Source organism: Mustelus asterias, chromosome 11 (genome assembly GCF_964213995.1).
Source record: "Mustelus asterias chromosome 11, sMusAst1.hap1.1, whole genome shotgun sequence".
Lineage (NCBI taxonomy): Eukaryota > Metazoa > Chordata > Chondrichthyes > Carcharhiniformes > Triakidae > Mustelus > Mustelus asterias.
The window spans coordinates 1,394,280-1,419,491 of NC_135811.1; the positions used below are offsets into that span (position 1 = coordinate 1,394,280).

The window sequence follows — 25,212 nt, forward strand, 5'->3', positions numbered from 1 at the left end:
CAAGGTCCCTCATGGCAGACTGGTACAGAAAGTGAAGTCACATGGGATCAGAGGTGCACTGGCAAGATGGATACAGAACTGGCTCTGTCATAGAAGACAGAGGGTAGCAGTGCAAGGGTGCGTTTCTGAATGGAGGGCTGTGACAAGTGGCATTCCTCAGGGATCAGTGCTGGGACCTTTGCTGTTTGTAATATATATAAATGATTTTGAGGAAAATGTAACTGGTTTGATTAGTAAGTTTGTGGACAACACAAAGGTTGGTGGATTTGCGGATAGTGATGAGGACCGTCGGAGGATACAGCAGGATATAGATCAGTTGGAGACTTGGGCGGAGAGATGGCAGATGGAGTTTAATCCGGACAAATGTGAGGTAATGCATTTTGGAAGGTCTAATACAGGTAGGAAATATACAGTAAATGGCAGAACCCTTAAGAGTATTGATAGGCAGAGGGATCTGGGTGTACAGGTACACAGGTCACTGAAAGTAGCAACGCAGGTGGAGAAGGTAGTCAAGAAGGCATATGGCATGCTTGCCTTCATCGGCCGGGGCATTGAGTTTAAAAATTGGCAAGTCATGTTGCAGCTTTATAGAACCTTAGGTTAGGAAACATCCTGGTAAATCTTTTCTGTACCCTCTCCAAAGCCTCCACATCTTTCTGGTAGTATGGCAACCAGAAAGTTGCCACACTACCAGAAAGATGAGGCTTTGGAGAGGGTACAGAAAAGATTTACCAGGATGTTGCCTGGTATGGAAGGCATTAGCTATGAGGAGAGGTTGGAGAAACTTGGTTTGTTCTCACTGGAACGATGGAGGTTGAGGGGAGACCTGATAGAAGTCTACAAGATTATGAGAGGCATGGACAGAGTGGATAGTCAGAAGCTTTTCCCCAGGGTGGAAGAGTCAATTACTAGGGGGGCACAGGTTTAAGGTGCAAGGGGCAAGATTTAAAGGAGGTGTACGAGGCAAGTTTTTTACACAGAGGGTGGTGGGTGCCTGGAACTCGTTGCCGGGGGAGGTAGTGGAAGCAGATACGGGAGTGTCTTTTAAGGGGCCTCTGAACAAATCCATGAATAGGATGGGAATAGAGGGATATGGTCCCCGGAAGGGGCGGGGATTTTAGTTCAGTCGGGCAGCATGGTCAGTGCAGGCTTGGAGGGCCGAAGGGCCTGTTCCTGTGCTGTAATTTTCTTTGTTCTTTGTATTCTTTATCCTTGAGTTAAGTGTGAATAAATCAGAGTCCAGTTTATAATCACTGAATGCATGGATATGGCTCACTGTAGGTGCTGATTGGGCAGTGTTGGGGTTTGCTGCAATGTTTGTAAGACCATCTCTCCGGGGTGTTTCTCACCAAACGTCACACCAAGGTGCATGGCCAATTCTGTGCAAGACATGGTTTAACTGTACAGCACAGAAGGAAAGCATTCTGACCATCACGCCTGTGTTAATTGTTCAAAGGAGCTATTTAATTACAAACTACACCCTGCGTTTTCCCACAGACATGTCACCATTTTGAGACAAAATAACAAAACAGAAAGAGGATTCTTTACCTTTATTGGAAGGGAAATAGAGCTGAGGTTCTTCCCATCCACAAGGGACCACACCTGCACGATGCCCAACATCCTCGCAGACTGCAACATAACACAATGAACTGGATCCTGCATCAACAACTAAAGCAAGAGGATTAACTTTCCCGGACAATAGCGCAGTGCTCACTGCTCCTTCATCGTCTCATTTCATTTCCTCATTAGCTCTGAACTCTGTTTGATGGGGACAGTGTAGAGGGAGCTTTACTCTGTATCTAACCCCGTGCTGTACCTGTCCGGGGAGTGTTTGATGGGGACAGTGTAGAGGGAGCTTTACTCTGTATCTAACCCCGTGCTGTACCTGTCCTGGGAGTGTTTGATGGAGACAGTGTAGAGGGAGCTTTACTCTGTATCTAAACCCATGCTGTACCTGTCCTGGAAGTGTTTGATGGGGACAGTGCAGAGGGAGCTTTACTCTGTATCTAACCCCGTGCAGTGCCTGTCCTGGGAGTGTTTGACGGGGACAGTGTAGAGGAAACTTTACTCTGTATCTAACCCCGTGCTGTACCTGTCCTGGGAGTGTTTGATGGGGACAGTGTAGAGGAAATTTTACTCTGTATCTAACCCCGTGCTGTACCTGTCCTGGGAGTGTTTGATGGGAACAGTGCATAGGGAGCTTTACTCTGTATCTAACCCCGTGCTGTACTTGTCCTGGGAGTGTTTGATGGGAAAAGTGTAGAGGAAACTTTACTCTGTATCTAACCCTGTGCTGTACCTGTCCTGGGAGTGTTTGATGGGAAAAGTGTAGAGGAAACTTTACTCTGTATCTAACCCTGTGCTGTACCTGTCCTGGGAGTGTTTGATGGGGACAGTGCATAGGGAGCTTTACTCTGCATCTAACCCCATGCTGTACTTGTCCAGGGAGTGTTTGATGGGGGACAGTGTAGAGGGAGTTTTACTCTGTATCTAACCCCATGCTGTATCTGTCCTGGGAGTGTTTGATAGGGACAGTGTAGAGGGAGCTTTACTCTGGATCTAACTCCGTGCTGTACCTGTCCCGGGAGTGTTTGGTGGGGGACAGTGTAGAGGGAGCTTTACTCTGTATCTAACCCTGTGCTGTACCTGTCCTGGGAGTGTTTGATGGGGACAGTGTAGAGGGAGCTTTACTCTGTATCTAACCCCGTGCTGTACCTGTCCTGGGAGTGTTTGATGGGGGACAGTGCAGAGGGAGCTTTACTCTTTACCTGACCCCGTGCTGTACCTGTCCTGGGAGTGTTTGATGAGGGACAGTGTAGAGGGAGCTTTACTCTGTATCTAACCCCGTGCTGTTCCTGTCCTGGGAGTGTTTGATGGGGTCAGTGTAGAGGGAGCTTTACTCTGTATCTAACCCCATGCTGTTCCTGTCCTGGGAGTGTTTGATGGGGACAGTGTAGAGGGAGCTTTACTCTGGATCTAACCCCGTGCTGTCCCATTTGAGCTTGATTTCCGCAGGCTATCAATGTATAGGTGGCTGAGGTACCTGTTTGAAGCAGGTAGGATCCTCATTAACTGGTTAGGATCATTGCATAGTGATGCTGCATTGCTCTGGATGGTGTTTGAACCACTGATTGAGTCGGATTCCTGCTGTGTCGTGCTGCTCAATGGCTCTGTGGTGAAATATGACCAGCAGTGCCGCAGCAGGGAAACTTCAAAGGCATGTGGTTTGCGGAGAACCAGAGGAAGGTGATTTACTGGGAGTGGGCGAGGAACAGGGCGCGGGGATGGAGTCGGGTGGGGGGGGGGCGGTTAATGTGGAAAGGGAGGGAGGAGCTTGGACGGGTGGCGGTGGGAGTTTACCAGGATGGGGTTGGTGGATGGTTTACCGGGAGGGGTGTGGGGGTTTCCTGGGATAGGGGAAGTGGGGGAGGGAGTTTACCAGATGGAGGAGGGAGAGGGATCGGGGGACGGGTGTGGGTTTAAACCACTCCTGTTGGATGGTTCCGAGCCCAGTGCAATTGTCCAGAGGAAGTCAGTGCTTCTGGGGATTGCAGCGTAAACTCTTACAAGAGATTCCTTCGCGCATTAATGAGATTCTCCCCTCAAATCAACCTGGGGAACCAGGGAATTATGGGCCAATATTTCATAATGTTTCTTGAGAAATAAAAACAGGCCAGAAGGCTGGGGAGTCTCCCCAGCCCTTCCTCAAACCAATTTTTATACAATTCCAGCAGAACCTCGCAGCTAAAAGACCATTTTAAAGGATTGAAAAGAATAGCATGGCAGTGTTATTATTTGTAACCTTACCACACAGTATTGTCTCCCTGTCCCGAGCAGAGCTGCTGATACGAAGTCCCCACTGTGAACCGCTAAGATTTTAGTCACATTATCTTTCTGTGGTGGCTTGTAAATATACACTGAACCCTGGGAGAAAAGAAACAACACACTGGCTGTACTTTACACTTGTTTCAATACCTTGCATCATCATCAGCATCCCTCACTGTAACCAACTTCCCCGTTTACCATCATCAATAAACTGATACCATTCCTTCATTCACTAATCCAATCGTTACAATAACAACTTGCATTTAAAATTAAGGCTTTTGAAATAAACTGTGTGTGAGTGCAGCCCCATCACATAATCTCACGGAACACATCAGGGAAGTATTTCCACTCCAAGGAAATGATTTTTGTCCCATAATCTCTTTTTATACTGAATGTTTGTTCTGATATCAGATAAGTTCAGGTAACTCCGGGGCGGCACGGTAGCACAGTGGTTAGCACTGCTGCCTCACAGCGCCAGGGACCCGGGTTCGAATCCCGGCTCGGGTCACTGTCTGTGTGGAATTTGCACATTCTCCCCGTGTCTGCGTGGGTTTCCTCCGGGTGCTCTGGTTTCCTCCCACAGTCCCAAGTTGGGTGGATTGGCCATGCTGAATTGCCCCTTAGTGTCAGGGGCACTAGCTAGGGTAAATGCATGGTGTTATGGTGATAGGGTCTGGGTGGGATTGTGGTTGGTGCAGACTCGATGGGCTGAATGGCCTCCTTCTGCACTGTGGGATTCTCTGATTCTAACTCAGTGTTGAGGCAGTGGTCTGATAATTACACGAATGCTCCCCTGGAGCGGGGGTTGTGAGTTGAGGACATTGTTTAATTATAGAATTGAATAGCACAAACAGAGACCACTTGGCTCATCATCAACATTACATCAGATCAGAAACTTGTGCTGGTGTTTCCTGAGCTGTCCGTGAGGTGAAGGACCCAGCATGTTGAGTAAATTAGTTCTTTGTTTCCGTAAGTAGAGCTGGGGCCCAACATGTTTGCATCATTAGCGATAGAACTGTGCCCTGGCGTGAGTGAACCGCTCCCACGGGGGAGAAATATAATGCAATGGGTTAGTGACACAGAAATGTGTGTTCCTGAAAATTACACTTTCCTTTGACACCAAACAGGAAGGGAAAGTTAATCTCAATGTTTGTCATACAAAGATCAGTAACGGTGTGTTAGTCTGACCCAGCCAGACCATGCTTGGGGTCCGACACGTCAGTACAGCCCGGGACCGATTCTGTTTACCTCCTCTGTAGCAATGAGCAGTGATTGGTAGTCTCTGGAGAATGCAATGTTTCTCACTGGCAAATCCGCTGACCAGCATTCCTCAACTTCCACTCTGTTAGATTCCACCTTGATATAGTAGAGCATTCCATCCTGAGAATACATTGCAATGGGTCACACGCCTATAGGGCCATGCAAGGCTTTGATGTTCTCAATGTCTCACATATACATTCATGTATATTCATGATCTCACACAAGACTAATGCATGCACATACATGAGAAACTGTACACACATACACGCATGCACAAACACATGCATACACACTTCCAACTAACTCTAACCAACGTTACCTTTGACAAGGGACCGCATGGTAGGTTGTTGCATAAGCTTAAATCTCACGGGATCCAGGGTGAGGTATCTCAATGGATACAAAATTGGCTTCTTGACAGGATGTGGAGATGCCGGCGTTCTTGACAGGAGCCAGAGGGTGGTTGTAGAGGGTTGTTTTTCAAACTGGAAGCCTGTGACCAGCGGTGTGCACAGTAAGAGTTTTAACAACACCAGGTTAAAGCCCAACAGGTTTATTTGGTAGCAAATACCATTAGCTTTCGGAGCGCTGCTCCTTCGTCAGATGGAGTGGAGACTCCATCTGATGAAGGAGCAGCGCTCCGAAAGCTAATGGTATTTGCTACCAAATAAACCTGTTGGACTTTAACCTGGTGTTGTTAAAACTCTTACTGTGTTTACCCCAGTCCAACGCCGGCATCTCCACATCATGACCAGCGGTGTGCCTCAGGGATCAGTGCTGGGTCCACTGTTATTTGTCATTTATATTCATGATTTGAATGAGAATATCGGAGACATAGTTAGTAAGTTTGCAGATGACACCAAGATTGGTGGCATAGTGGACAGTGAAGAAAGCTATCTCGGATTGCAATGGGATCTTGATCAATTGGGCCAGTGGGCTGACGAATGGCAGATGGAGTTTAATTTGGATAAATGCGAGGTGATGCATTTTGGTAGATTGAACCAGGACAGGACTTACTCAGTTAATGGTAGGGCGTTGGGGAGAGTTACAGAACAAAGGTCGGAGAATCACCCCCAATATTTCCAAGTTTGCAAATGACACAAATCTAGGTGGGAATGTGAGTTGTGAGGAAGATGCAAGGAGCCTTCACAAGGATGTGGACAGACTTAGTGAGTGTGTGGATAAGTGTGAGGTCATTCACTTTGGTCAGAAGAATGGAGGTGCGGAGTATTTCTTAAATGGAGAGACTGGGAAATGTTGATGTCCAAAGGGGTGTCTTAAAAGCAAATTACTGTGGATGCTGGAATATCAACACTGCAATGAAATCACTGAAAATCTCCTGTTCTTGTTCATGAGTCACTGAAAGCAGACATGCAGGTACAGCAAGCAATTAGGATGGCAAATGGTAGGGTGGCCTTTATTGCAAGAGGATTTGAGTAAAGATGCTTTTCTTCAATTGTATAGAGCTTTGGTGAGGCCATATCAGGAGAATTTTGTACAGTTTTGCTCCTCTGAGCTAAGGAAGGGTATATTTACCATAGAGGGATTGCAAGAGCAGTTCACCAGACTAATCTCGGAGATAGTGGGATTGTCCTATGAGGAAAGATTTGTGGGAACTGAGTCTGTATTCTCCAGAGTTTAAAGAAATGAGAGGTGACCTTACTAAAAGTTACAAAATTGTTAAGGGGCAAGACAGGGTAGATACAGAAGGGAAGATTCCCCTAGCTGGGGGATCTAGAACCAGGGCACACAGTCTGTAAGGAGCAAGCCATGTAGGACTGATGAAGACATGAGGAGACATTTTCACACAGAGGGTTGTGAATCTTTGGAATTCTCTGCCCCAGAAGGCTGTAGAAACCACATCACTCAGTCTGTTCAAGACAGAAATCAATAGATTTCTAAATAATAATGATATCGAGGAGTATGGCAGAGGGGCTGAATGGCCTACTCCTGCCCCTATTTTCCTATGAACCTAGTTACAGGTCTTGTGGACTGTGAACTAAATCTCATTATTGTGAAAGAAGTACCTTTCCAGCTGTAAAGAGTCCGTTTTTGTAGAATGCGAGCGTGTTGACTGTGCACAGCTTTAACGCTGGATAGACACTCATCATAATACTGGACGGTGATGGAATGCTGATCAGGTCATCTGGACAAAGGGGCCAATTACACAAGATTTCTTTATTAGGCACAGCAGGACAACAATAGACAGCACACAAACTACAAAGTGAACTTGAGAAACAGCAAGCCTCCATTCAACTCCCAAATGAGACATTAAACAGAGACACTGGACTGGCACAGTGACTCAGAAAGACATGACAGACCCCATGGCATTAGTTGGAGAATTTCTCCATGATATACTCTTCAACATTCTTCCCTCAAAATAACTCGTCCGTTTCTCATTTCGGTTTGTGGAATCTGGCTGGGCACAAAATGGCTGTCATGATATGGAGATGCCGGCGTTGGACTGGGGTAAACACAGCAAGAAGTTTAACAACACCAGGTTAAAGTCCAACAGGTTTATTTGGTAGCAAAAGCCACAAGCTTTCGGAGCTCTTAGCCCCTTCTTCAGGTGAGTGGGAATTCTGTTCACAAACAGGGCATAAAGAGACACAAGCGCAATTTACAGAATAATGGTTGGAATGCGAACCCTTACAGCTAATCAAGTCTTAAAGGTACAAACAATGTGAGTGGAAAGAGCATTAAGACAGGTTAAAGAGATGTGTATTGTCTCCAGACAGGACAGCCAGTGAGATTCTTCAAGTCCAGGCAAGCTGTGGGGGTTACAGATAGCGTGACATGAACCCAATATCCCGGTTGAGGCCGTCCTCATGTGTGCGGAACTTGGCTATCAGTTTCTGCTCAGCGACTCTGCGCCGTCGTGTGTCGTGAAGGCCACCTTGGAGAACGCTTACCCGAATATCAGAGGCCGAATGCCCGTGACCGCTGAAGTGCTCCCCAACAGGAAGAGAACAGTCTTGCCTGGTGATTGTCAAGTGGTGTTCATTCATCTGTTGTCGCAGCGTCTGCATGGTTTCCCCAATGTACCATGCCTCGGGACATCCTTCCCTGCAGCGTATCAGGTAGACAACGTTGGCCAAGTTGCAAGAGTATGTACCGTGTACCTGGTGGATGGTGTTCTCACATGAGATGATGGCATCTGTGTCGATGATCCGGCACATCTTGCAGAGGTTGCTGTGGCAGGGTTGTGTGGTGTCGTGGTCACTATTCTCCTGAAGGCTGGGTAGTTTGCTGCGGACAATGGTCTATTTGAGGTTGTGCGGTTGTTTGAAGGCAAGAAGTGGGGGTGTGGGGATGGCCTTGGCGAGATGTTCGGCTTCATCAATGACATGTTGAAGGCTCCGGAAGAGATGCCGTAGCTTCTCCACTCCGGGGAAGTACTGGACGACGAAGGGTACTCTGTCCACCGTGTCCCGTGTTTGTCTTCTGAGGAGGTCGGTGCGGTTTTTCGCTGTGGCGCGTCGGAACTATCGATCGATGAGTTGAGCGCCATATCCTGTTCTTATGAGGGCATCTTTCAGCGTCTGGAGGTGTCTGTTGCGATCCTCCTCATCCGAGCAGATCCTGTGTATACGGAGGGCTTGTCCGTAGGGGATGGCTTCTTTAACGTGTTTAAGGTGGAAGCTGGAGAAGTGGAGCATCGTGAGGTTATCCGTGGGCTTGCGGTCACGGGCATACGGCCTCTGATATTCGGGTAAGCGTTCTCCAAGGCGGCCTTCACGACACACGACGGCGCAGAGTCGCTGAGCAGAAACTGATAGCCAAGTTCCGCACACACGAGGACGGCCTCAACCGGGATATTGGGTTCATGTCACACTATCTGTAACCCCCACAGCTTGCCTGGACTTGCAGAATCTCTCTGGCTGTCCTGTCTGGAGACAATACACATCTCTTTACCTGTCTTAATGCTCTCTCCACTCATGTTGTTTGTACCTTTAAGACTTGATTAGTTGTACGGATTCCAACCATTATTCTGTAAATTGCGTTTGTGTCTCTGTATGCCCTGTTTGTGAACAGAATTCCCACTCACCTGAAGAAGGAGCTTAAGGCTCCGAAAGCTTGTGGCTTTTGCTACCAAATAAACCTGTTGGACTTTAACCTGGTGTTGTTAGACTTCTCACAAAATGGCTGTCATACTTGTCTATGAAGCAAACACTACACTTCAATTTTATATGTTTTACTGGGTGGCACAGTGGCTGGCACTGTTGCCTCACAGTGCCAGGGCCCCGGGTTCGATTCCCTGCCTGGGTCACTGTCTGTGTGGAGTTTGCATGTTCTCCCCGTGTCTGCATGGGTTTCATCCGGGTGCTACAGTTTCCTCCCACACTCCAAAGATGTGCGGGTTAGGTGCATTGGCCATGCTATATTGCCTCTTAGTGTCCCAGGATGCATAGGTTAGAGGGATTAGCGGGGTAAATATGTGGGATTACAGGGATAGAGCCTGGGTGGGATTGTGGTCGGTGCAGACTCGATGGGCCAAATGGCCTCCTTCTGCACTGTAGGATTTCTATGTTTCTATGTCAAGCTTATGAGTTGTGATGGCAATATGATAAATACATTTCTCTCTCTGATTCAAACACTAAACTGATTGTTCATGGCTGTAAACAGACCATCTATCCACCCCAGAATCTCCTGCTTTAGTTTCAGATTTACACCTTCCCAGTTTTTCATGTTATGCCAGAGAGTTAATGCAACTTCCCACCCTATCCCCGTATCCGTTGATGTCATTAGTATCTGGAAATCTATCGATTTCCTCTCCACACGGATGCAGGTGACTACATGGAACCCCAGGGCTGTCTGGCAAACATCTCAGCGACCACCGCAAAAAAAGTATTCAATGAGCAAAGGTCATTGGGTGAATTCAACACACTCAGATCCCTCTGAGTCTCGCTGCTGTAACTCGGAGATCTGATAGGTGAATAACTCTGAGAAAAATGTCAAGAGCAAACCTGGTGGAATTTCTTTACAATTCAGAGAGCAATGAAGTTAAACTCCAGAATAACTGGTGAATATTCTGAGTGACGGGGTTTGATGCTGGCCAGATTCACTCCATCATCTCTCTAAATTTTTGATCTTCCTAATCTATGTTTATACACCTCAATGCCATCCTTAACTGGATATCCTGGGAATTACTTTCTATCCAATTCAGTATTTGCTGATCATAGATTCTGGTGATTTTCTGAAGTGGGCAAAGAACAATAGTGATAGGAACAGGCGTCGACCACGCAGTCTGCCAAGTGTCCCTCATCATTTAATACAATGCAATTTCCACCCACTCTCCATATGAACATGTGAATTAGGAGCAGGAAGAGGCCACTCGGCCCCTCGAGCCTGCTCCACCATCCAACAAAATCTTTGAGGTGTACTCTTCAAGGGCTGTGTCAGTTTTTAGATGCCTAGACCAGCGAATGCTTCCTTTTTTCTTTTGACTAAGCTTTTCATCCATGGTTCCCAAATCCTGGCATTTCTATCTTTGGACTGTGGGAGGAAACCGGAGCACCTGGAGGAAACCCATGCAAACATGGGGAGAATATGCAAACTCCACACAGTGACCCGAGGCCGGAAGTGCTAACCACTGTGCCACCGTGCCGCCCAATCTCATGCTGCATAATTGGGGCAAACTTCCTATTTGTGTACTCCGATTCACTTCCAGCAAAGGCACGAATTTGCCTTCCTAATTGCTGGGTGTACTTGCAAGCTGGCTTTCTGCGTACGTTGTACGAGTATACCCAGGTGTTTCTGAACACGGCAAATCTTAAGGTCGGCACAGTAGCACAGTGGTTAGCACTGCTGCCTCACAGCGCCAGGGACCCGGGTTCAATTCCCCGCTTGAGTCACTGTCTGTGTGGAGTTTGCACGTTCTCCTGTGTCTGCGTGGGTTTTCCCTGGGTACTCCGGTTTCCTCCCACATTCTAAAAGATGTGCTGGTTAGGGTGCATTGACCTGAACAGGGGCTGGAGTGTGGTGACTAGGGGAATTTCACAGTAACTTCATTGTAGTGTTAACATAAGCCTTACTTGTGACTAATAAATAAACTTTACTTTAAAACTAAAAAGTTTCCTGCCTATTAAAAATATGCTGTTTTCTCTTCTCATTACCAAAGTGAATTCCCACAATTGTCCACATTATACATTTGTCTAAACTCCATTAAGTCTCCATCCAAAATTAAAAGTTGAATTCAGTGTCTCCGTCTTTTCTTAAACAAAGCATCTTACCTTGGGAAAACTGTTCCGCAGCTGGAGCAGCCAACATGACAGCTTTATGCAGCTCAGAATCTACCAGTAAGAGATGTCCCTTTTTACAGCCGACATACAAATCAGAGTTTGTGGTCCAGCAGACAGAGACAGGCTGGACTATTTCCATCTGGAGTTCCCCTGGCTTCAGGACAAGGAGAAATGAAAAGCAGAGGAGATGATAAGTGAGATACCCACAGTACACACACGGCAATTCAATCCTTATGTTAGGGTTAGTTTTCTCAGCTGGGGAAAGGGCCAGTGTTGGGATTAGCGTTCAATCTGGGGTTAGGGTTAGAATTAGCTTTAGGATTAGAGTTAGGGCTGGAATCGGGGTTACATTTGGAATCAGGGTGAGGGCTGGAATCGGGGTCAGGGCTGGAATCGGGGTCAGGGTTGGGATCGGGGTCAGGGTTGGGATCGGGGTCAGGGCTGGAATCGGGGGTCAGGGTTGGGATCGGGGTCAGGGTTGGAATCGGGGTCAGGGTTGGAATCGGGGTCAGGGTTGGAATCGGGGTCAGGGTTGGAATCGGGGTCAGGGCTGGAATCGGGGTCAGGGCTGGAATCGGGGTCAGGGTTGGAATCGGGGTCAGGGTTGGAATCGGGGTCAGGGCTGGAATCGGGGGTCAGGGTTGGAATCGGGGTCAGGGTTGGAATCGGGGTCAGGGCTGGAATCGGGGTCAGGGCTGGAATCGGGGTCAGGGTTGGAATCGGGGTCAGGGTTGGAATCGGGGTCAGGGCTGGAATCGGGGTCAGGGCTGGAATCAGGGTCAGGGCTGGAATCGGGGTCAGGGGCTGGAATCGGGGTCAGGGCTGGAATCGGGGTCAGGGCTGGAATCAGGGTCAGGGCTGGAATCGGGGTCAGGGTTCGAATCGGGGTCAGGGTTCGAATCAGGGTCAGGGCTGGAATCAGGGTGAGGGCTGGAATCAGGGTCAGGGCTGGAATCGGGGTCAGGGTTGGAATCGGGGTCAGGGCTGGAATCGGGGTCAGGGTTGGAATCGGGGTCAGGGCTGGAATCGGGGTCAGGGTTGGAATCGGGGTCAGGGCTGGAATCGGGGGTCAGGGCTGGAATCGGGGGTCAGGGCTGGAATCGGGGTCAGGGTTGGAATCGGGGTCAGGGCTGGAATCGGGGTCAGGGTTGGAATCGGGGTCAGGGTTGGAATCGGGGTCAGGGTTGGAATCGGGGTCAGGGTTGGAATCGGGGTCAGGGTTGGGATCGGGGTCAGGGTTGGAATCGGGGGTCAGGGCTGGAATCGGGGTCAGGGTTGGAATCGGGGTCAGGGCTGGAATCGGGGGTCAGGGCTGGAATCGGGGTCAGGGTTGGAATCGGGGTCCGGGTTGGAATCGGGGTCCAGGTTGGAATCAGGGTCAGGGCTGGAATCGGGGTCAGGGTTGGAATCGGGGTCCGGGTTGGAATCGGGGTCCAGGTTGGAATCAGGGTCAGGGTTGGAATCGGGGTCAGGGTTGGAATCGGGGGTCAGGGTTGGAATCGGGGGTCAGGGTTGGAATCGGGGTCAGGGTTGGAATCGGGGGTCAGGGTTTGAATCGGGGTCAGGGTTGGAATCGGGGTCAGGGGCTGGAATCGGGGTTCGGGTTGGGATCAGGGTTAGTGTGATGATACTGTGCCTTTAAGAAATGTATTTACATCATGTTTCTTGTCAGGGGTACGTTTAAAATTCAAATCTGTTTTGCAGGGTACCAATTTTTCAGGGCAGCTAACAGCTGAAACGTTGAGAATGCAGGAGAATGACTGATTTTAGCTCGCGATCTGTTTGTTTAAATAGAGTTGATGCATTTTTGTTTGCTTAGATTTCTCCTGGGATTTCAGAGTAGGTTTTGATTTGGATGATTGACAAGAGACAGAGTCAAGTGCCAATGGGAGGAGCTCAGCTTGCAGGGAAGATACACAGTTTCTCTTTTATTTTAAAACAGTTTCTGCAGGTTCTGAAAGAAGCAAGAGGTGTCTCTACATCTCTCTGTCTCTCTCTTTCTAGAGGTGTTCAAAGAACTAAGAACAAAGAACAAAGAAAATTACAGCACAGGAACAGGCTCTTCGGCCCTCCAAGCCTGCACCGACCATGCTGCCCGTCTGAACTAAAACCCCCTACCCTTCCAGGGACCATATCCCTCTATTCCCATCCTATTCATATGTTTGTCAAGACGCCCCTTAAAAGTCACGACCGTATCCGCTTTCACTACCTCCCCCGGCAACAAGTTCCAGGCACCCACAACCCTCTGTGTAAAAAACTTGCCTCCTTTAAAACTTGCCCCTCGGACCTTAAACCTGTGCCCCGAGTAATTGACTCTTCCACCCTGGGAAAAGCTTTTGATCGAAGACAGAGGGTGGTGGTGGATGGAACATTTTCAGACTGGAGGCAGGTTGCTAGCGGAGTGCCGCAGGGATCAGTGCTTGGTCCTCTGCTCTTTGTGATTTTTATTAATGACTTAGAGGAGGGGGCTGAAGGGTGGATCAGTAAATTTGCTGATGACACCAAGATTGGTGGGAGTGGATGAGGTGGGGGGCTGTTGTAGGCTGCAAAGAGACATAGATAGGATGCAAAGCTGGGCTGAAAAAAGGCAAATGGAGTTTAACCCTGATAAATGTGAGGTGATTCATTTTGGTAGGACTAATTTAAATGTGGATTACAGGGTCAAAGGTAGGGTTCTGAAGTCCGTGGAGGAACAGAGAGATCTTGGTGTCCATATCCACAGATCTCTAAAGGTTGCCACTCAAGTGGATAGAGTTTCTCTGGAGCGGGGGAGGCTGAGGGGAGACTTAATAGAGGTTTATAAAATGATGAAGGGGATAGATAGAGTGAACGTTCAAAGACTATTTCCTCGGGTGGATGGAGCTATTACAAGGGGCATAACTATAGGGTTCATGGTGGGAGATATAGGAAAGGTATCAGAGGTAGGTTCTTTACGCAGAGAGTGGTTGGGGTGTGGAATGGACTGCCTGCAGTGATAGTGGAGTCAGACACTTTAGGAACATTTAAGCGGTTATTGGATAGGCACATGGAGCACACCAGGATGACAGGGAGTGGGATAGCTTGATCTTGGTTTCAGATAAAGCTCAGCACAACATCGTGGGCCGAAGGGCCTGTTCTGTGCTGTACCGTTCTATGTTCTATGTCCACTCTGTCCATGCCCCTCATAATCTTGTAGACTTCTATCAGGTCGCCCCTCAACCTCCGTCGTTCCAGTGAGAACAAACCAAGTTTCTCCAATCTCTCCTCATAGCTAATGCTCTCCATACCAGGCAACATCCTGGTAAATCTTTTCTGTACCCTCTCCAAAGCCCCCACATCCTTCTGGTAGTGTGGCGACCAGAATTGAACACTATATTCCAAGTGCGGTCTAACTAAGGTTCTATAAAGGTGCAACATGACTTGCCAATTTTTAAACTCAATGGCCCAGCCGATGAAGGCAAGCATGCCGTATGCCTTCTTGACTACCTTCCCCACCTGCGAGCGGCTCTAGGGCTGTTAACAGATACAAGCACGTAAGCCTGTATATTGCTAACTGATTTTGAAGAGGGGTTTTAAATCTGTAAGAGGAATATTGGGTGGAATTATCCCTCAAAAAGTCTACGTTTCACTCTGTTTCTTTCAGCCAGTTACCCCACACAATTTTCCCACCCTGTCGTTTTTTTTGGCAGTCGGGAGTTTCATGCCATTGTGGGGGTGGGGGGTGGGGTGGGGTGGGGGCAGTGTCGGGGAGGTGGTGTGGAGCCTAAACTCACCGGGGAGCCAGCTGCAGACTGACGCACACTGATCTCCTACATACTGTGTACAAGTGTATAAAGTCTAGAGGAAATCTGTCAGCCCCCATGCCCCCACACAACCCCCAATCTCCAGCCCCCCTCATGGCGGCTTCCTGCACTCCCCTTCCCTTCCCGCCCTGACAGGCCCCACCCCCTTGGCACTGCCCTCAACCATCCAGGGGGTTCAATGGCCTCCAGTCCCACCAGCAAGGCTATCCTGTCAGGTCCCAGCTGGTGGGGGCCAGCTGTGATCCTCACCGGTGAGGATTGCGTCCTGAGCTCACTAATAACACTCAAATGAAGGAATGAATATCTCAATCATCCTCATGCCCTTCCAGGCTGATTACATCAACAAAAATATCCTGGGAAGTTTGCGACTGCGGAATACCAGGCACAATTCCCATTTTTAGTTTCCTGCTGAAATTTCCCGCCCCACTTTGCTTCTCGACCAGTGCAGCGGGGTGGGAAAAGCGCACCCATTGCTCAAATTGGAACTCACAGGGGTAGGTTAGCAGTTAAGAATTGTATCTTGTCATGTTTAAGTTGTCCAATTGGTAAATTTTAAGCTAATTTATTTGCTAAGGTTAAACTGTATTGTTAAATAAAGTTGGTTTTGATAAAAGCTTCCTAGAGTTTCAATGGAATCACACCTGGAGTGAAATACCTTATTCTCACACTAATGCCAAAACAGTAAATAGTTGGGGGTTTAGTATAACTTCATAATATACCTTCGTGTTTCTGATCTTGTACCCTAGCATTAGGTTAAGGGTTGGAATTGAGGTTTGGTTTGGAATTAGGGTTCAGGTTAGAATTAGGATTAAGGTTGGAATTAGAGTTAGGGTTGGGAATTTGGGTTTGGTTTAGGGTTGGGAATTTGGGTTTGGCGTTAGGTTTTGGGTTAGGTTTAGGGTTGGGAATTTAGGTTTTGGCGTTAGGAATTTGGGTTTGGTTTGGGGTTGGGAATTTGGGTTTGGTTTGGGGTTGGGAATTTGGGTTTGGTTTGGGGTTGGGAATTTAGGTTTGGTTTGGGGTTGGGAATTTAGGTTTTGGCGTCAGGAATATGGGTTTGGTTTGGGGTTGGGAATTTGGGTTAGGATTGGTGTAGTAATTCAGCCAAGGCCAGTTTCCCATCACCCGAAACATTTTATTGGAAACCAAAGGAAGCGCTGCACCCGTGGCTTCCAGCGAGCAAACCTGCACCCGGGAGTCTATAACACCGGCGGTCCCGGTTACAGCAATAGGTTTTAACCTCCCCCTGCTCACGATCCTTTGTCAAAGTGATGTCAAAGGGTCATTTGGACTTGAAACGTCAACTCTTTTCTCTCCTTACAGATGCTGCCAGACGTTCTGAGATTTTCCAGCATTTTCTCTTTTGGTGACAGTAGCTGACGTTTGAGTTTGGTGAAAGCCACTGATCAGTAAACCCGGGAACCAACAACACCGGCCCCGGTCACAGCAACAGGCTTTAACCTCCCGCTTCTCACTTCCCTCCGGAGGGGCCAATCCCACTCCGCTCGCTCCACAAAGCCCATGGAGAGATCTATCGATGATCCCTTGTGAACTTCGTGGCCTTCAGAACAGTAGCAATTAGGGTTCGTGTTGGAATTAAGGTCTGTTCAGGGCCTGATAATCTACATCCCAGAGTAAGTGGCCCTAGAAATCGTGCATTTTCTTCCAGGATTCTATAGACTCTGGAACAGTTTCTACAGATTGGAGGGTATCGTACATTGTAACTCCACTATTTAAAATTGAGGTAGAGAGAAAACTGAATTATAGACCAGTCAGCCCGATGTCAGTAGTGGGGAAAATTAATTATCAAAGATTTGGACTTTCAAAAGGCTTTCAGCAAGGTCCCACATAAGAAATTAGATTGTAAAATTAAAGTGCAAGGTATTGTGGATATGTGTTGAGATGGATGGAAAACTGCTTGGCAGACAGGAAACAAAGAGTAGGAATAAACGGGTCTTTTTCCAAGTGGCAGGCAGTGACTAGTCGGGTACTACAGGAACCAGTGCAGGGACCCCAGCTATTCACAATATATATTAAAGATTTGGATGTGGGAAATAAATGTAATATCTCCAAATTAGCAGATGACACAAAGTTGGGAGGGAGACTGAGCTATGAGGAGGATGCAAAGATCCTTCAGTTTGGACAAGTTGAGTGAGTGGGCAATGCAGTATAATATGGATAAATGTGAGGTTATCCAGTTTGGTAGCAATAATAGGAAGGTAGATTATTATCCGAATGACGATAGATTGAGAGAGGGGAATATGCAAAGAGACCTGGGTGTCCTTGTGCACCAGTCACTGCAGGTGCAGCAAGTAGTGAAGAAGGCAAATGCTATGTTGGTCTTCATAGCAAAAGGATTCCAATACTGGAGCAGGGATGTCCTGCTGCAGTTATAGAGGGGCTTGGTGATGATTTTTATTCATTCGTGGGCAGTTGAGAGTCAACCACATTGCTGTGGCTCTGGAGTCACATGTAGGCCAGACAGGGTAACGATGGCACATTTCCTTCCCTAAAGGACATTAGTGAACCAAATGGGTTTTTCCGACAATCGGCAATGGTTTCATGGTCATCAGTAGTTTCTTAATTCCAGATTTTAAAAATTGAATTCAAATTCCACCATCTGATGTGGTGGGATTCGAACCCGGGTCCCCAGAACATTAGCCGAGTTTCTGGATTAATGGTCTAGCATTAATGCCACTAGGCCATCGGCTCCCCACACCTAGAGTATTGTGTGCAGTTTTGGTCTCCTTATCTGAGGAAGGATGTTTTTGCTCTGGAGAGGGTGCACCGAAGGTTTACCAGGCTGATTCCGGGGATGGCGGGACTGATGTATGAGGAGAGATTGACTAAGTTAGGATTCTATTTGCAAGAATTCAGAAGAATGAGGGGGGATCTCATACAAACCTATAAGATTCTGACAGGACTTGATAGGGTAGATGCAGGGAAGATGTTCCTGATGGTGGGGGTGTCCAGAACTAGGAGTCACAGTTTGAGGATAAGGGGTAAACCTTTTAAAACTGAGGTGAGGAGAAATTTCTTCACCCAGAGGATGGTGAATGTGTGGAATTCACTCCCACAGAATGTAGCTGAGGTCAAAATATTGAATGTTTTGAAGAAGAAATTAGATAGAGCTCTTGGGGCTAAAGGGATCAAAGGATATGGGGGGAAAGCAGAAGTTACTCAGTTGGTGATCAGCCATGATCATAATAAATGGTGCAGCAGGCTTGTAGGGCTGAAAGGCCTACTCCTGCTATGTTTTCTATGTTTCTAAAATAAAAAAGTTAACAAAGTAATCATTGATCCGACAGAAAATGAGTTTGAATAATTAATAATGGAAAATAAGAAGATGGCAGATGAACTGAACAGGTATTTTGGATTGATCGTCACAATAGACAATACAAGTAACATTCCAGAAATGGTTGTGAATCAGGGATTAAAAGGGAGGGAGGAACTCTGGAAATTTTCTATTGCGAGGGAAGTGATAGTTTACAAAATGTTGGACCTGTGCGCTGACAAGTGTCTGGGTTCAGATGGATTTCATAGAGGAATCATAGAATCCTTACAGTGCAGAAGGAGGCCATTCGGCCCATCGAGTGTCCAGCGACAACAATCCCATCTGGCCCTATCCCCATAACCCCACATATTTACCTTGCTAATCCCTCTTACCTACACATCCCAGGACACTAAGGGGCAATTTAGCATGGCCAATGCACCTAACCGGCACATCTTTGGACTATGGGAGGAAACCGGAGCACCCGGAGGGAACCCACGCAGACACGGGGAGAACGTGTAAGCTCCACACAGACAGTGACCCAAGCCAGGAATCGATCCCAGGTCCTTGGAGCTGTGAGTCGGCAGTGCTAACCACTGGGCCATTGTGCCGCCCCTTCATCTTAGGTTCTGGAAAGAAATGTCTAGTGAGATAATTGATGCATTTGTTTTAGTCCAAAATTCACTAGATTCGGGGAAGGTTCCATGAGGTTGGAAAATCGCAATTGCAACTCCTTTATTCAAAAAGGAAGGAGACAGCAAGTGGGAAACTACAGGCCAATTAGCTCAACACCTGTCACAGGGGAAATGTGAGAAGCTATTATTAAATAGGATACTTAAATAAATCCAAGGTGACCAGGCTGAATCAACATGCTGTTTTGAAAGGGATATCATGTGAAACTAATTCATCGGTGTTCTTTGAAGAAGTAACAGTTGCTCTGGATAAAGGGGAATCTGTGGATGTACTGTACCTATCCAGATTGATCCACTCAGATCCTCTGCCGTTTGGCCATTCATATCTTCTATTCTCTCTATGGGCTCCCATTAGCAGCCTTTCCCCTGGTTTCTGTGGCTATGACTCATCTTTCATTCCCTCCCCCTGCAGTATAAATATCTCCCACTTGCTCTGCCTTTCAGCTTTGGCAAAGGGTCACCTGGACTCGGAACGTCAGCTCTTTTCTCTCCTTACAGATGCTGCCAGATCTGCTGAGATTTTCCAGCATTTTCTCTTTTGGTTTCAGATTCCAGTATCCGCAGTAATTTGCTTTATTTTCCACCTATCTTTAGATCATTACCAAATTTAGAATCAATAAATTCCACAGTGCAGAAGGAGGCCATTCGGCCCAGCGAGTTTGCAAAGACCACAATCCCACCCAGTCCCTATCCCCATAACCCCATGCATTTACCCCAGCTAGTCCTCCTGACACTAAGGGGCAATTTAGCATGGCTAATTCACCTAACCAGCACGTCTTTCGAACCATGGAAGGAAACTGGAGCACCTGGAGGAAATCCACGCAGACACAAGGAGAATGCGCAAACTCCACACAGTGACCCAAGTTGGAAATCGAACCCGGGTCCCTAGCGCTGTGAGGCAGCAGTGCTAACCATGTGCTAAATGCTCGCAACCAAACCATCCACACCTTCATCCAAGTCATTTATATAAATTGTAAATAGTTGCGGCCCCAGCACTGATCCCTGTGGCACTCCAATTGTCATATCCTGTCAACCAGAAAAAGACCGATTTATGATTACCTTAAGTTTGCTTTTAGTTAGCCAATCTGATAATCATGCCAATTTGTTACCCCTACACTCTGAGCTTTTATTTTTCATAATAACCTTTGATGTGGCATCTTATCAAATGCTTTCTAGAAATTTAAGTACAGTACATTCACTGGTTCCCCTTTATCCACAGCACATGTGGCTCCTTCAGAGAACTCCAATAAATTGGTGAAATATGATTTCTCTTTCACAAAACCATGTTGACTCCGCGCTGTGTCGCTGCCGCCCTCTGTCGCTGCCGCCCTCTGTCACTGCCGCCCTCTGTCGCTGCCGCCCTCTGTCGCTGCCGCCCTCTGTCGCTGCCGCCCTCTGTTGCTGTGTCACTGCCATGTTTTTATGCCTCCCATCTCCAGCACAAAGCACCTGTAAACCCAGCCTGAAATGGAGTCCTGCAACTTGCTAATGTACCTCATCTGATCAGTGATTCGCATGGGCACCGCTAGCAATATCCAGCCCAGACAGTTCATCGAGGCTGCACACCGCTCAGTGCCCGTGTATGACCCACAAAACCTTCTTGAATAATTGTCCAATCGCAGTTAATTGTTGTTCTTGAGCCTCGACCTTGAGTGCATGCGGAGTCTGACCGAGTGTTTCATACTGAGCTCAGACCACTCTTACCCAATATCCACACATTTCACAGCAAGGACCAGTTAGCTGCAGGAAATTTGGTTGATGTTCATTTTTCTAACCGAGACTGTTATGCCCCAAATGTTCGCCTGGTTCATTCTCCCTGTGTCTGCGTGGGTTTCCTCCAGGTGCTCCGGTTTCCTCCCACACACCAAAGATCCCACACCCCACACTCTTTCCAATGTTTACAGATGCACCATAGAAAGCATTCTTTCCGGTTGTATCACAGCTTGGTCTGGGCTCCTGCTCTGCCCAAGACCGCAAGGAACTACAAAAGGTTGTGAATGTAGCCCAATCCATCACACAAACCAGCTTCCCACCCATTGACTCTGTCTATACTTCCTGCTGCCTCGGAAAAGCAGCCAGCATAATTAAGGACCCCACGCACCCCGGACATTCTCTCTTCCACCTTCTTCCATTGGGAAAAAGATACAAAAGTCTGACGTCATGTACCAACCGACTCAAGGAAGTTTCTTCCCTGCTCAGACTTTTGAATGGGCCTACCTTGCGTTAAGCTGATCTTTCTCAACACCCTAGCTATGACTGTAACACTACATTCTGCACTCTCTCCTTTCCTTCTCTATGAACGGTATGCTTTGCCTGTATCGCGCGCAAGAAACAATACTTTTCACTGTATATTAATACATGTGACAATAATAAATCAAATCAAAATCAAATCAAATTAGTGGGTTAGGTTGATTGGCCGTGCTAAATTAACCCTAGTGTCAGGGGGTTTAGCAGGGTAAATATGTGGGGTTACGGGGATAGGGCCTGGGTGGGATTGTGGTCGGTACAGACTCGATGGGCTGAATGGCCGTCTCCTGCACTGTAGGGATTTGATTGGCTAACTGCTGGACGAGAGTAAAGTCCAGCTAGCTCACCATTCCCCATCCTGGCTGTCACACACGTGAAACATTAACTCGGTTTCTGTCCCCACTGATGTCCCCACTGTATTTGCTACCAAATAAACCTGTTGGACTTTAACCTGGTGTTGTGAGACTTCTTACCGTGTTCACCCCAGTCCAACGCCGGCATCTCCACATCATGCCCACTGATGTTGCCAGAGCTGCCGAGTATTTTTGTTACACTTTCAAACCCAGACACAGACGCTCCCAGTGGCGGAGTCACCTGCTCCCTCCACGTTTGCTCCGCTCATCAAACGTCATGTCTCAAAAGAAACAGGTACTGGATCCCAATATGTTGTGAAGCGCGCAGCAGATTGCTGGTCTCTTCAAGGATGTTAACGTTGGAGACCAGCTACGTGTACGATCTTTATTGGGCAGAGAGGTGACCAGACATTGACTGTTACAACTGGACTCAGCATCATTGGCTGGGAAAGCAAAGGCAGCCAGTGCCCCGACTCAAATTGCTGGCATGCGGAAAGATTTGCAAGATTATGGGGAAAAGGAGTCAGGGGAGGGAACTGATTGGATAGCTTTAAAAGAGCTGGTACAGGGATGATGGGTCAAATGGCCTCTTTCTGTGTTCTGAGGTTCTATGCTGTGTTACCAGCCAACACGGTGTGGCTCAGGCTGAGCTCTGATGCACAGGAAATTGAACAAACACCTGAAGCAACTTACAACAAACACGTTGGCCATATCTCCCACGAGTCCCGCCTGGGCTGAGATTAACATCTTTGGGCCATAGTAAGTTAATGCATTGCTGTCAGCACCCATGCCAACATCCTCCGGAGCTGCCACGGATCCATCTTCCGCAGGGAGCTTTATATTTCTGCAGATAAAAGTAACAAAGGGCTTGGTATGAAGATTTTCCTGATTTGCTCGGTGCTGCGGATAATTGCATTGAGGCCCATAAGCTGCCTGCAGATGCACAGGAACTCCGACACTGACTCTTCCCCTACTTCCTGGGGGAAATACAAATGGGGCTCATTTCAACATAACCTGCCCAGTGGGAACTGATAGAATTCCATTTGAGGAAGCAGTGATAAAGTTACTGAAAGGCCTCAGTTCATTAATGTCTAATCCGAGAAAGGACCTCAATTGGATCACATTCATTGGACATGGTACTTCTAAAATAGCATTAATCTTTTTAGGGGCTTTATGTCGGCATTTACTATAAATAACATGATGTATATACTAGACTGACATTGGGAAAAAGTCACGCTTTACTTTCTTGATACACAGATCATGTGCTTAAAGACATTCCAATGTTCCTCCTAAATTATTCAAGTGCTCCTGTTGACTGTATCCTGTAATTAGAATATCATCCAGGTGACATTGTACACCAGAAAGACCACTTCAAACCTGATCCATCAATCTTTAGATCAGCTTTGCAGATTTCATTCCAAAGGCAATCTTTTATAATGAAAAAGACCTTTATGAGTAACAATGGTAAGCAATGGTTGAGATTCAGCATCTACATTCATCTGTAAGCATGCTGGTGAAAGATCAATCTTGCTGAATTTCTGCCACCTGATAACCCAGCAAACACATCTTCAATTAAAGGGAGCGGATATTGATCCGTGCGCAACACTGGATTCATGGTTGGTTTAAAATCACCACAAATACAAAGTGAACCCGGTTTCAATGACAGGCACAATGGGGGTGGCCCAGTCACTCACTGTAACCGGCTCCAACATACCAGTGTTAACAAGTCGGACTAATTCTTCTTTGACCTTGGGATGAATTGCATATGACACCGCTCTTGCTTTGAGACCTTTTGGTTGACTATTCGGCTTTATTTTGAGTTTCACTGAAACTCCCTTCATTGAGCACAGTGTCACTTTGAATACAGTCTTGTATTTATCCAGAAGGTGCTGTAGGTCTGTTTTAGCATCGACCAATCTGTTGACAGCACCTCAGCTGAACTTTATCTTCTCCAAAAATGATCTCCCAAATAGAGCTGGGAAATTACCATGGACCACATGGAGAGGCAACTCTGCTGTTTGTCCACTCAACTCTATGTTAACCATGATGTAACCTTTCAACAGAACAATCTCTTCCGTGTATGTCCTTAAAATCACATCAGCTGGTTTTAAAGGGAGATGCTTCAGCTTTTGTTGGTGTGTAGTCTCAGGAATAAAAGATACAGCAGCACCAGCATCAACCTCCATCCTAATAGGGTGTCCAATTAACTTCAGAATCACCCAGAATCTGTGTGATCTCCTTGTATGGAGAAGACATTCAGTTGGAGATCTTCATCATTTCTGGACATTCTCTTCTTCATAGTCATAATTCTTTCCTTCCATTTTATAAATTCCTTTTGTAGAATGCAACTTATTCTTCTTGAAGGTATCCAGATTCTTCTTCTGAATAATCTTCTCAGGAGAAACTGGTTGAACCCAACAAGCTTTTGTAATGTGACCCATTTTGCCAAATTCTTGCATTGACTATCCTTGCTCCAGCATTCACTCGCTGAATGGCCCATTTTGCACATCTGTGACCTGCTTGTTGCTGTTTTGACTCCTTATGGGCAGTTCCCAACTTGTGGCTCTTCATTCCTGCACCGAATAGTGAAGCCTCTTTAGCAGCCAGTTCCATCGACACTGTGATTTCTACTTCTGTCTTTAAAGTCAAAGCACGTTCAGTAAGCAATTTTCTTTGGATAGCCTCATTTTGGAGACCACAAACTAGACAATCTTGAAGAACAGCTTCTAATGACTCACCTTAACTCAAAATGCTGTGCCAGCCTTTTTAAGGTTGCCACAAACTGAGCAAAGCTTTCGCTTTCCATTTGATTCCTTTGGTGGAACCTGAACCGTTCTGTGATGATCAATGTCTTTGGAGAGTAATGCTCTTCAAGAATCTTTGTCAGGTCATCTGAAGTTTTGGTTCCTACTTTGCTGGATGAACTATAGCAAATTGAAGATGTTACTTCCTATTGTACTGAGAAAAGCTGGTACACACAACTCAGCTGCAGCAGTTTTAATCACTTGTTCAAAATACTGAAAATGCTTGCATATGAACTCCATGATTAATTTTCTTCACTGTAAGGTCCCATGGCGCCTAATTGATCTGCCGTTTCTGTTGCAGGCACGAGCGACTCGAGACTACTCAGTATTTTTTTGTTATTTACTGTCTTCCCAGTACTCCCTTTTCACTCTGGAGACCGCTGACTTGATGTATTTTTCCTCAAACGAACCCAGCTGTAGAGCAGAGCATCTTTTCTTTTCAAATTTGCCAGACACTGCCGGGAATCTCACCCTTCTCTGACCGGAAAAGCTCCTCTTTAAACCACAGAGAGCTATTTTCTTACTTGTTCTCCCTGCACTGTCACTTTGATCTGTGACCCCGCTGCTGCTCCTCCCCTGCCGTCTAATATTCGGAGCGTGACGACCCACAATGATTTTCTTCGACTTACTTGGTGAGATTTTACGACCTCTCTCGGGCGAGGTGCGTAAAATCCCACCCGAGGCCAATGGAGAATTCTGTTCTGCGAGCCTCGCCCGCACCGATTCCAGGACGGGTGAG

General features: G+C 47.1%; 1 protein-coding gene across 1 annotated transcript in view; it reads right to left on the reverse strand.

Annotated features, from left to right (window-relative positions):
• Window positions 1-25,212, reverse strand: part of cfap43 (cilia and flagella associated protein 43) — a 146,393-nt gene that overhangs the window by 110,736 nt on the left and 10,445 nt on the right. The window contains exons 5-10 of the mRNA XM_078224318.1: window positions 22,363-22,513; window positions 11,316-11,478; window positions 7,110-7,228; window positions 5,074-5,205; window positions 3,808-3,924; window positions 1,549-1,629 (exon numbers count right to left, since the gene is read on the reverse strand). Of these exons, the coding sequence (XP_078080444.1) occupies window positions 1,549-1,629; window positions 3,808-3,924; window positions 5,074-5,205; window positions 7,110-7,228; window positions 11,316-11,478; window positions 22,363-22,513 (763 nt within the window). The remainder of the gene's footprint in view (window positions 1-1,548; window positions 1,630-3,807; window positions 3,925-5,073; window positions 5,206-7,109; window positions 7,229-11,315; window positions 11,479-22,362; window positions 22,514-25,212) is intronic.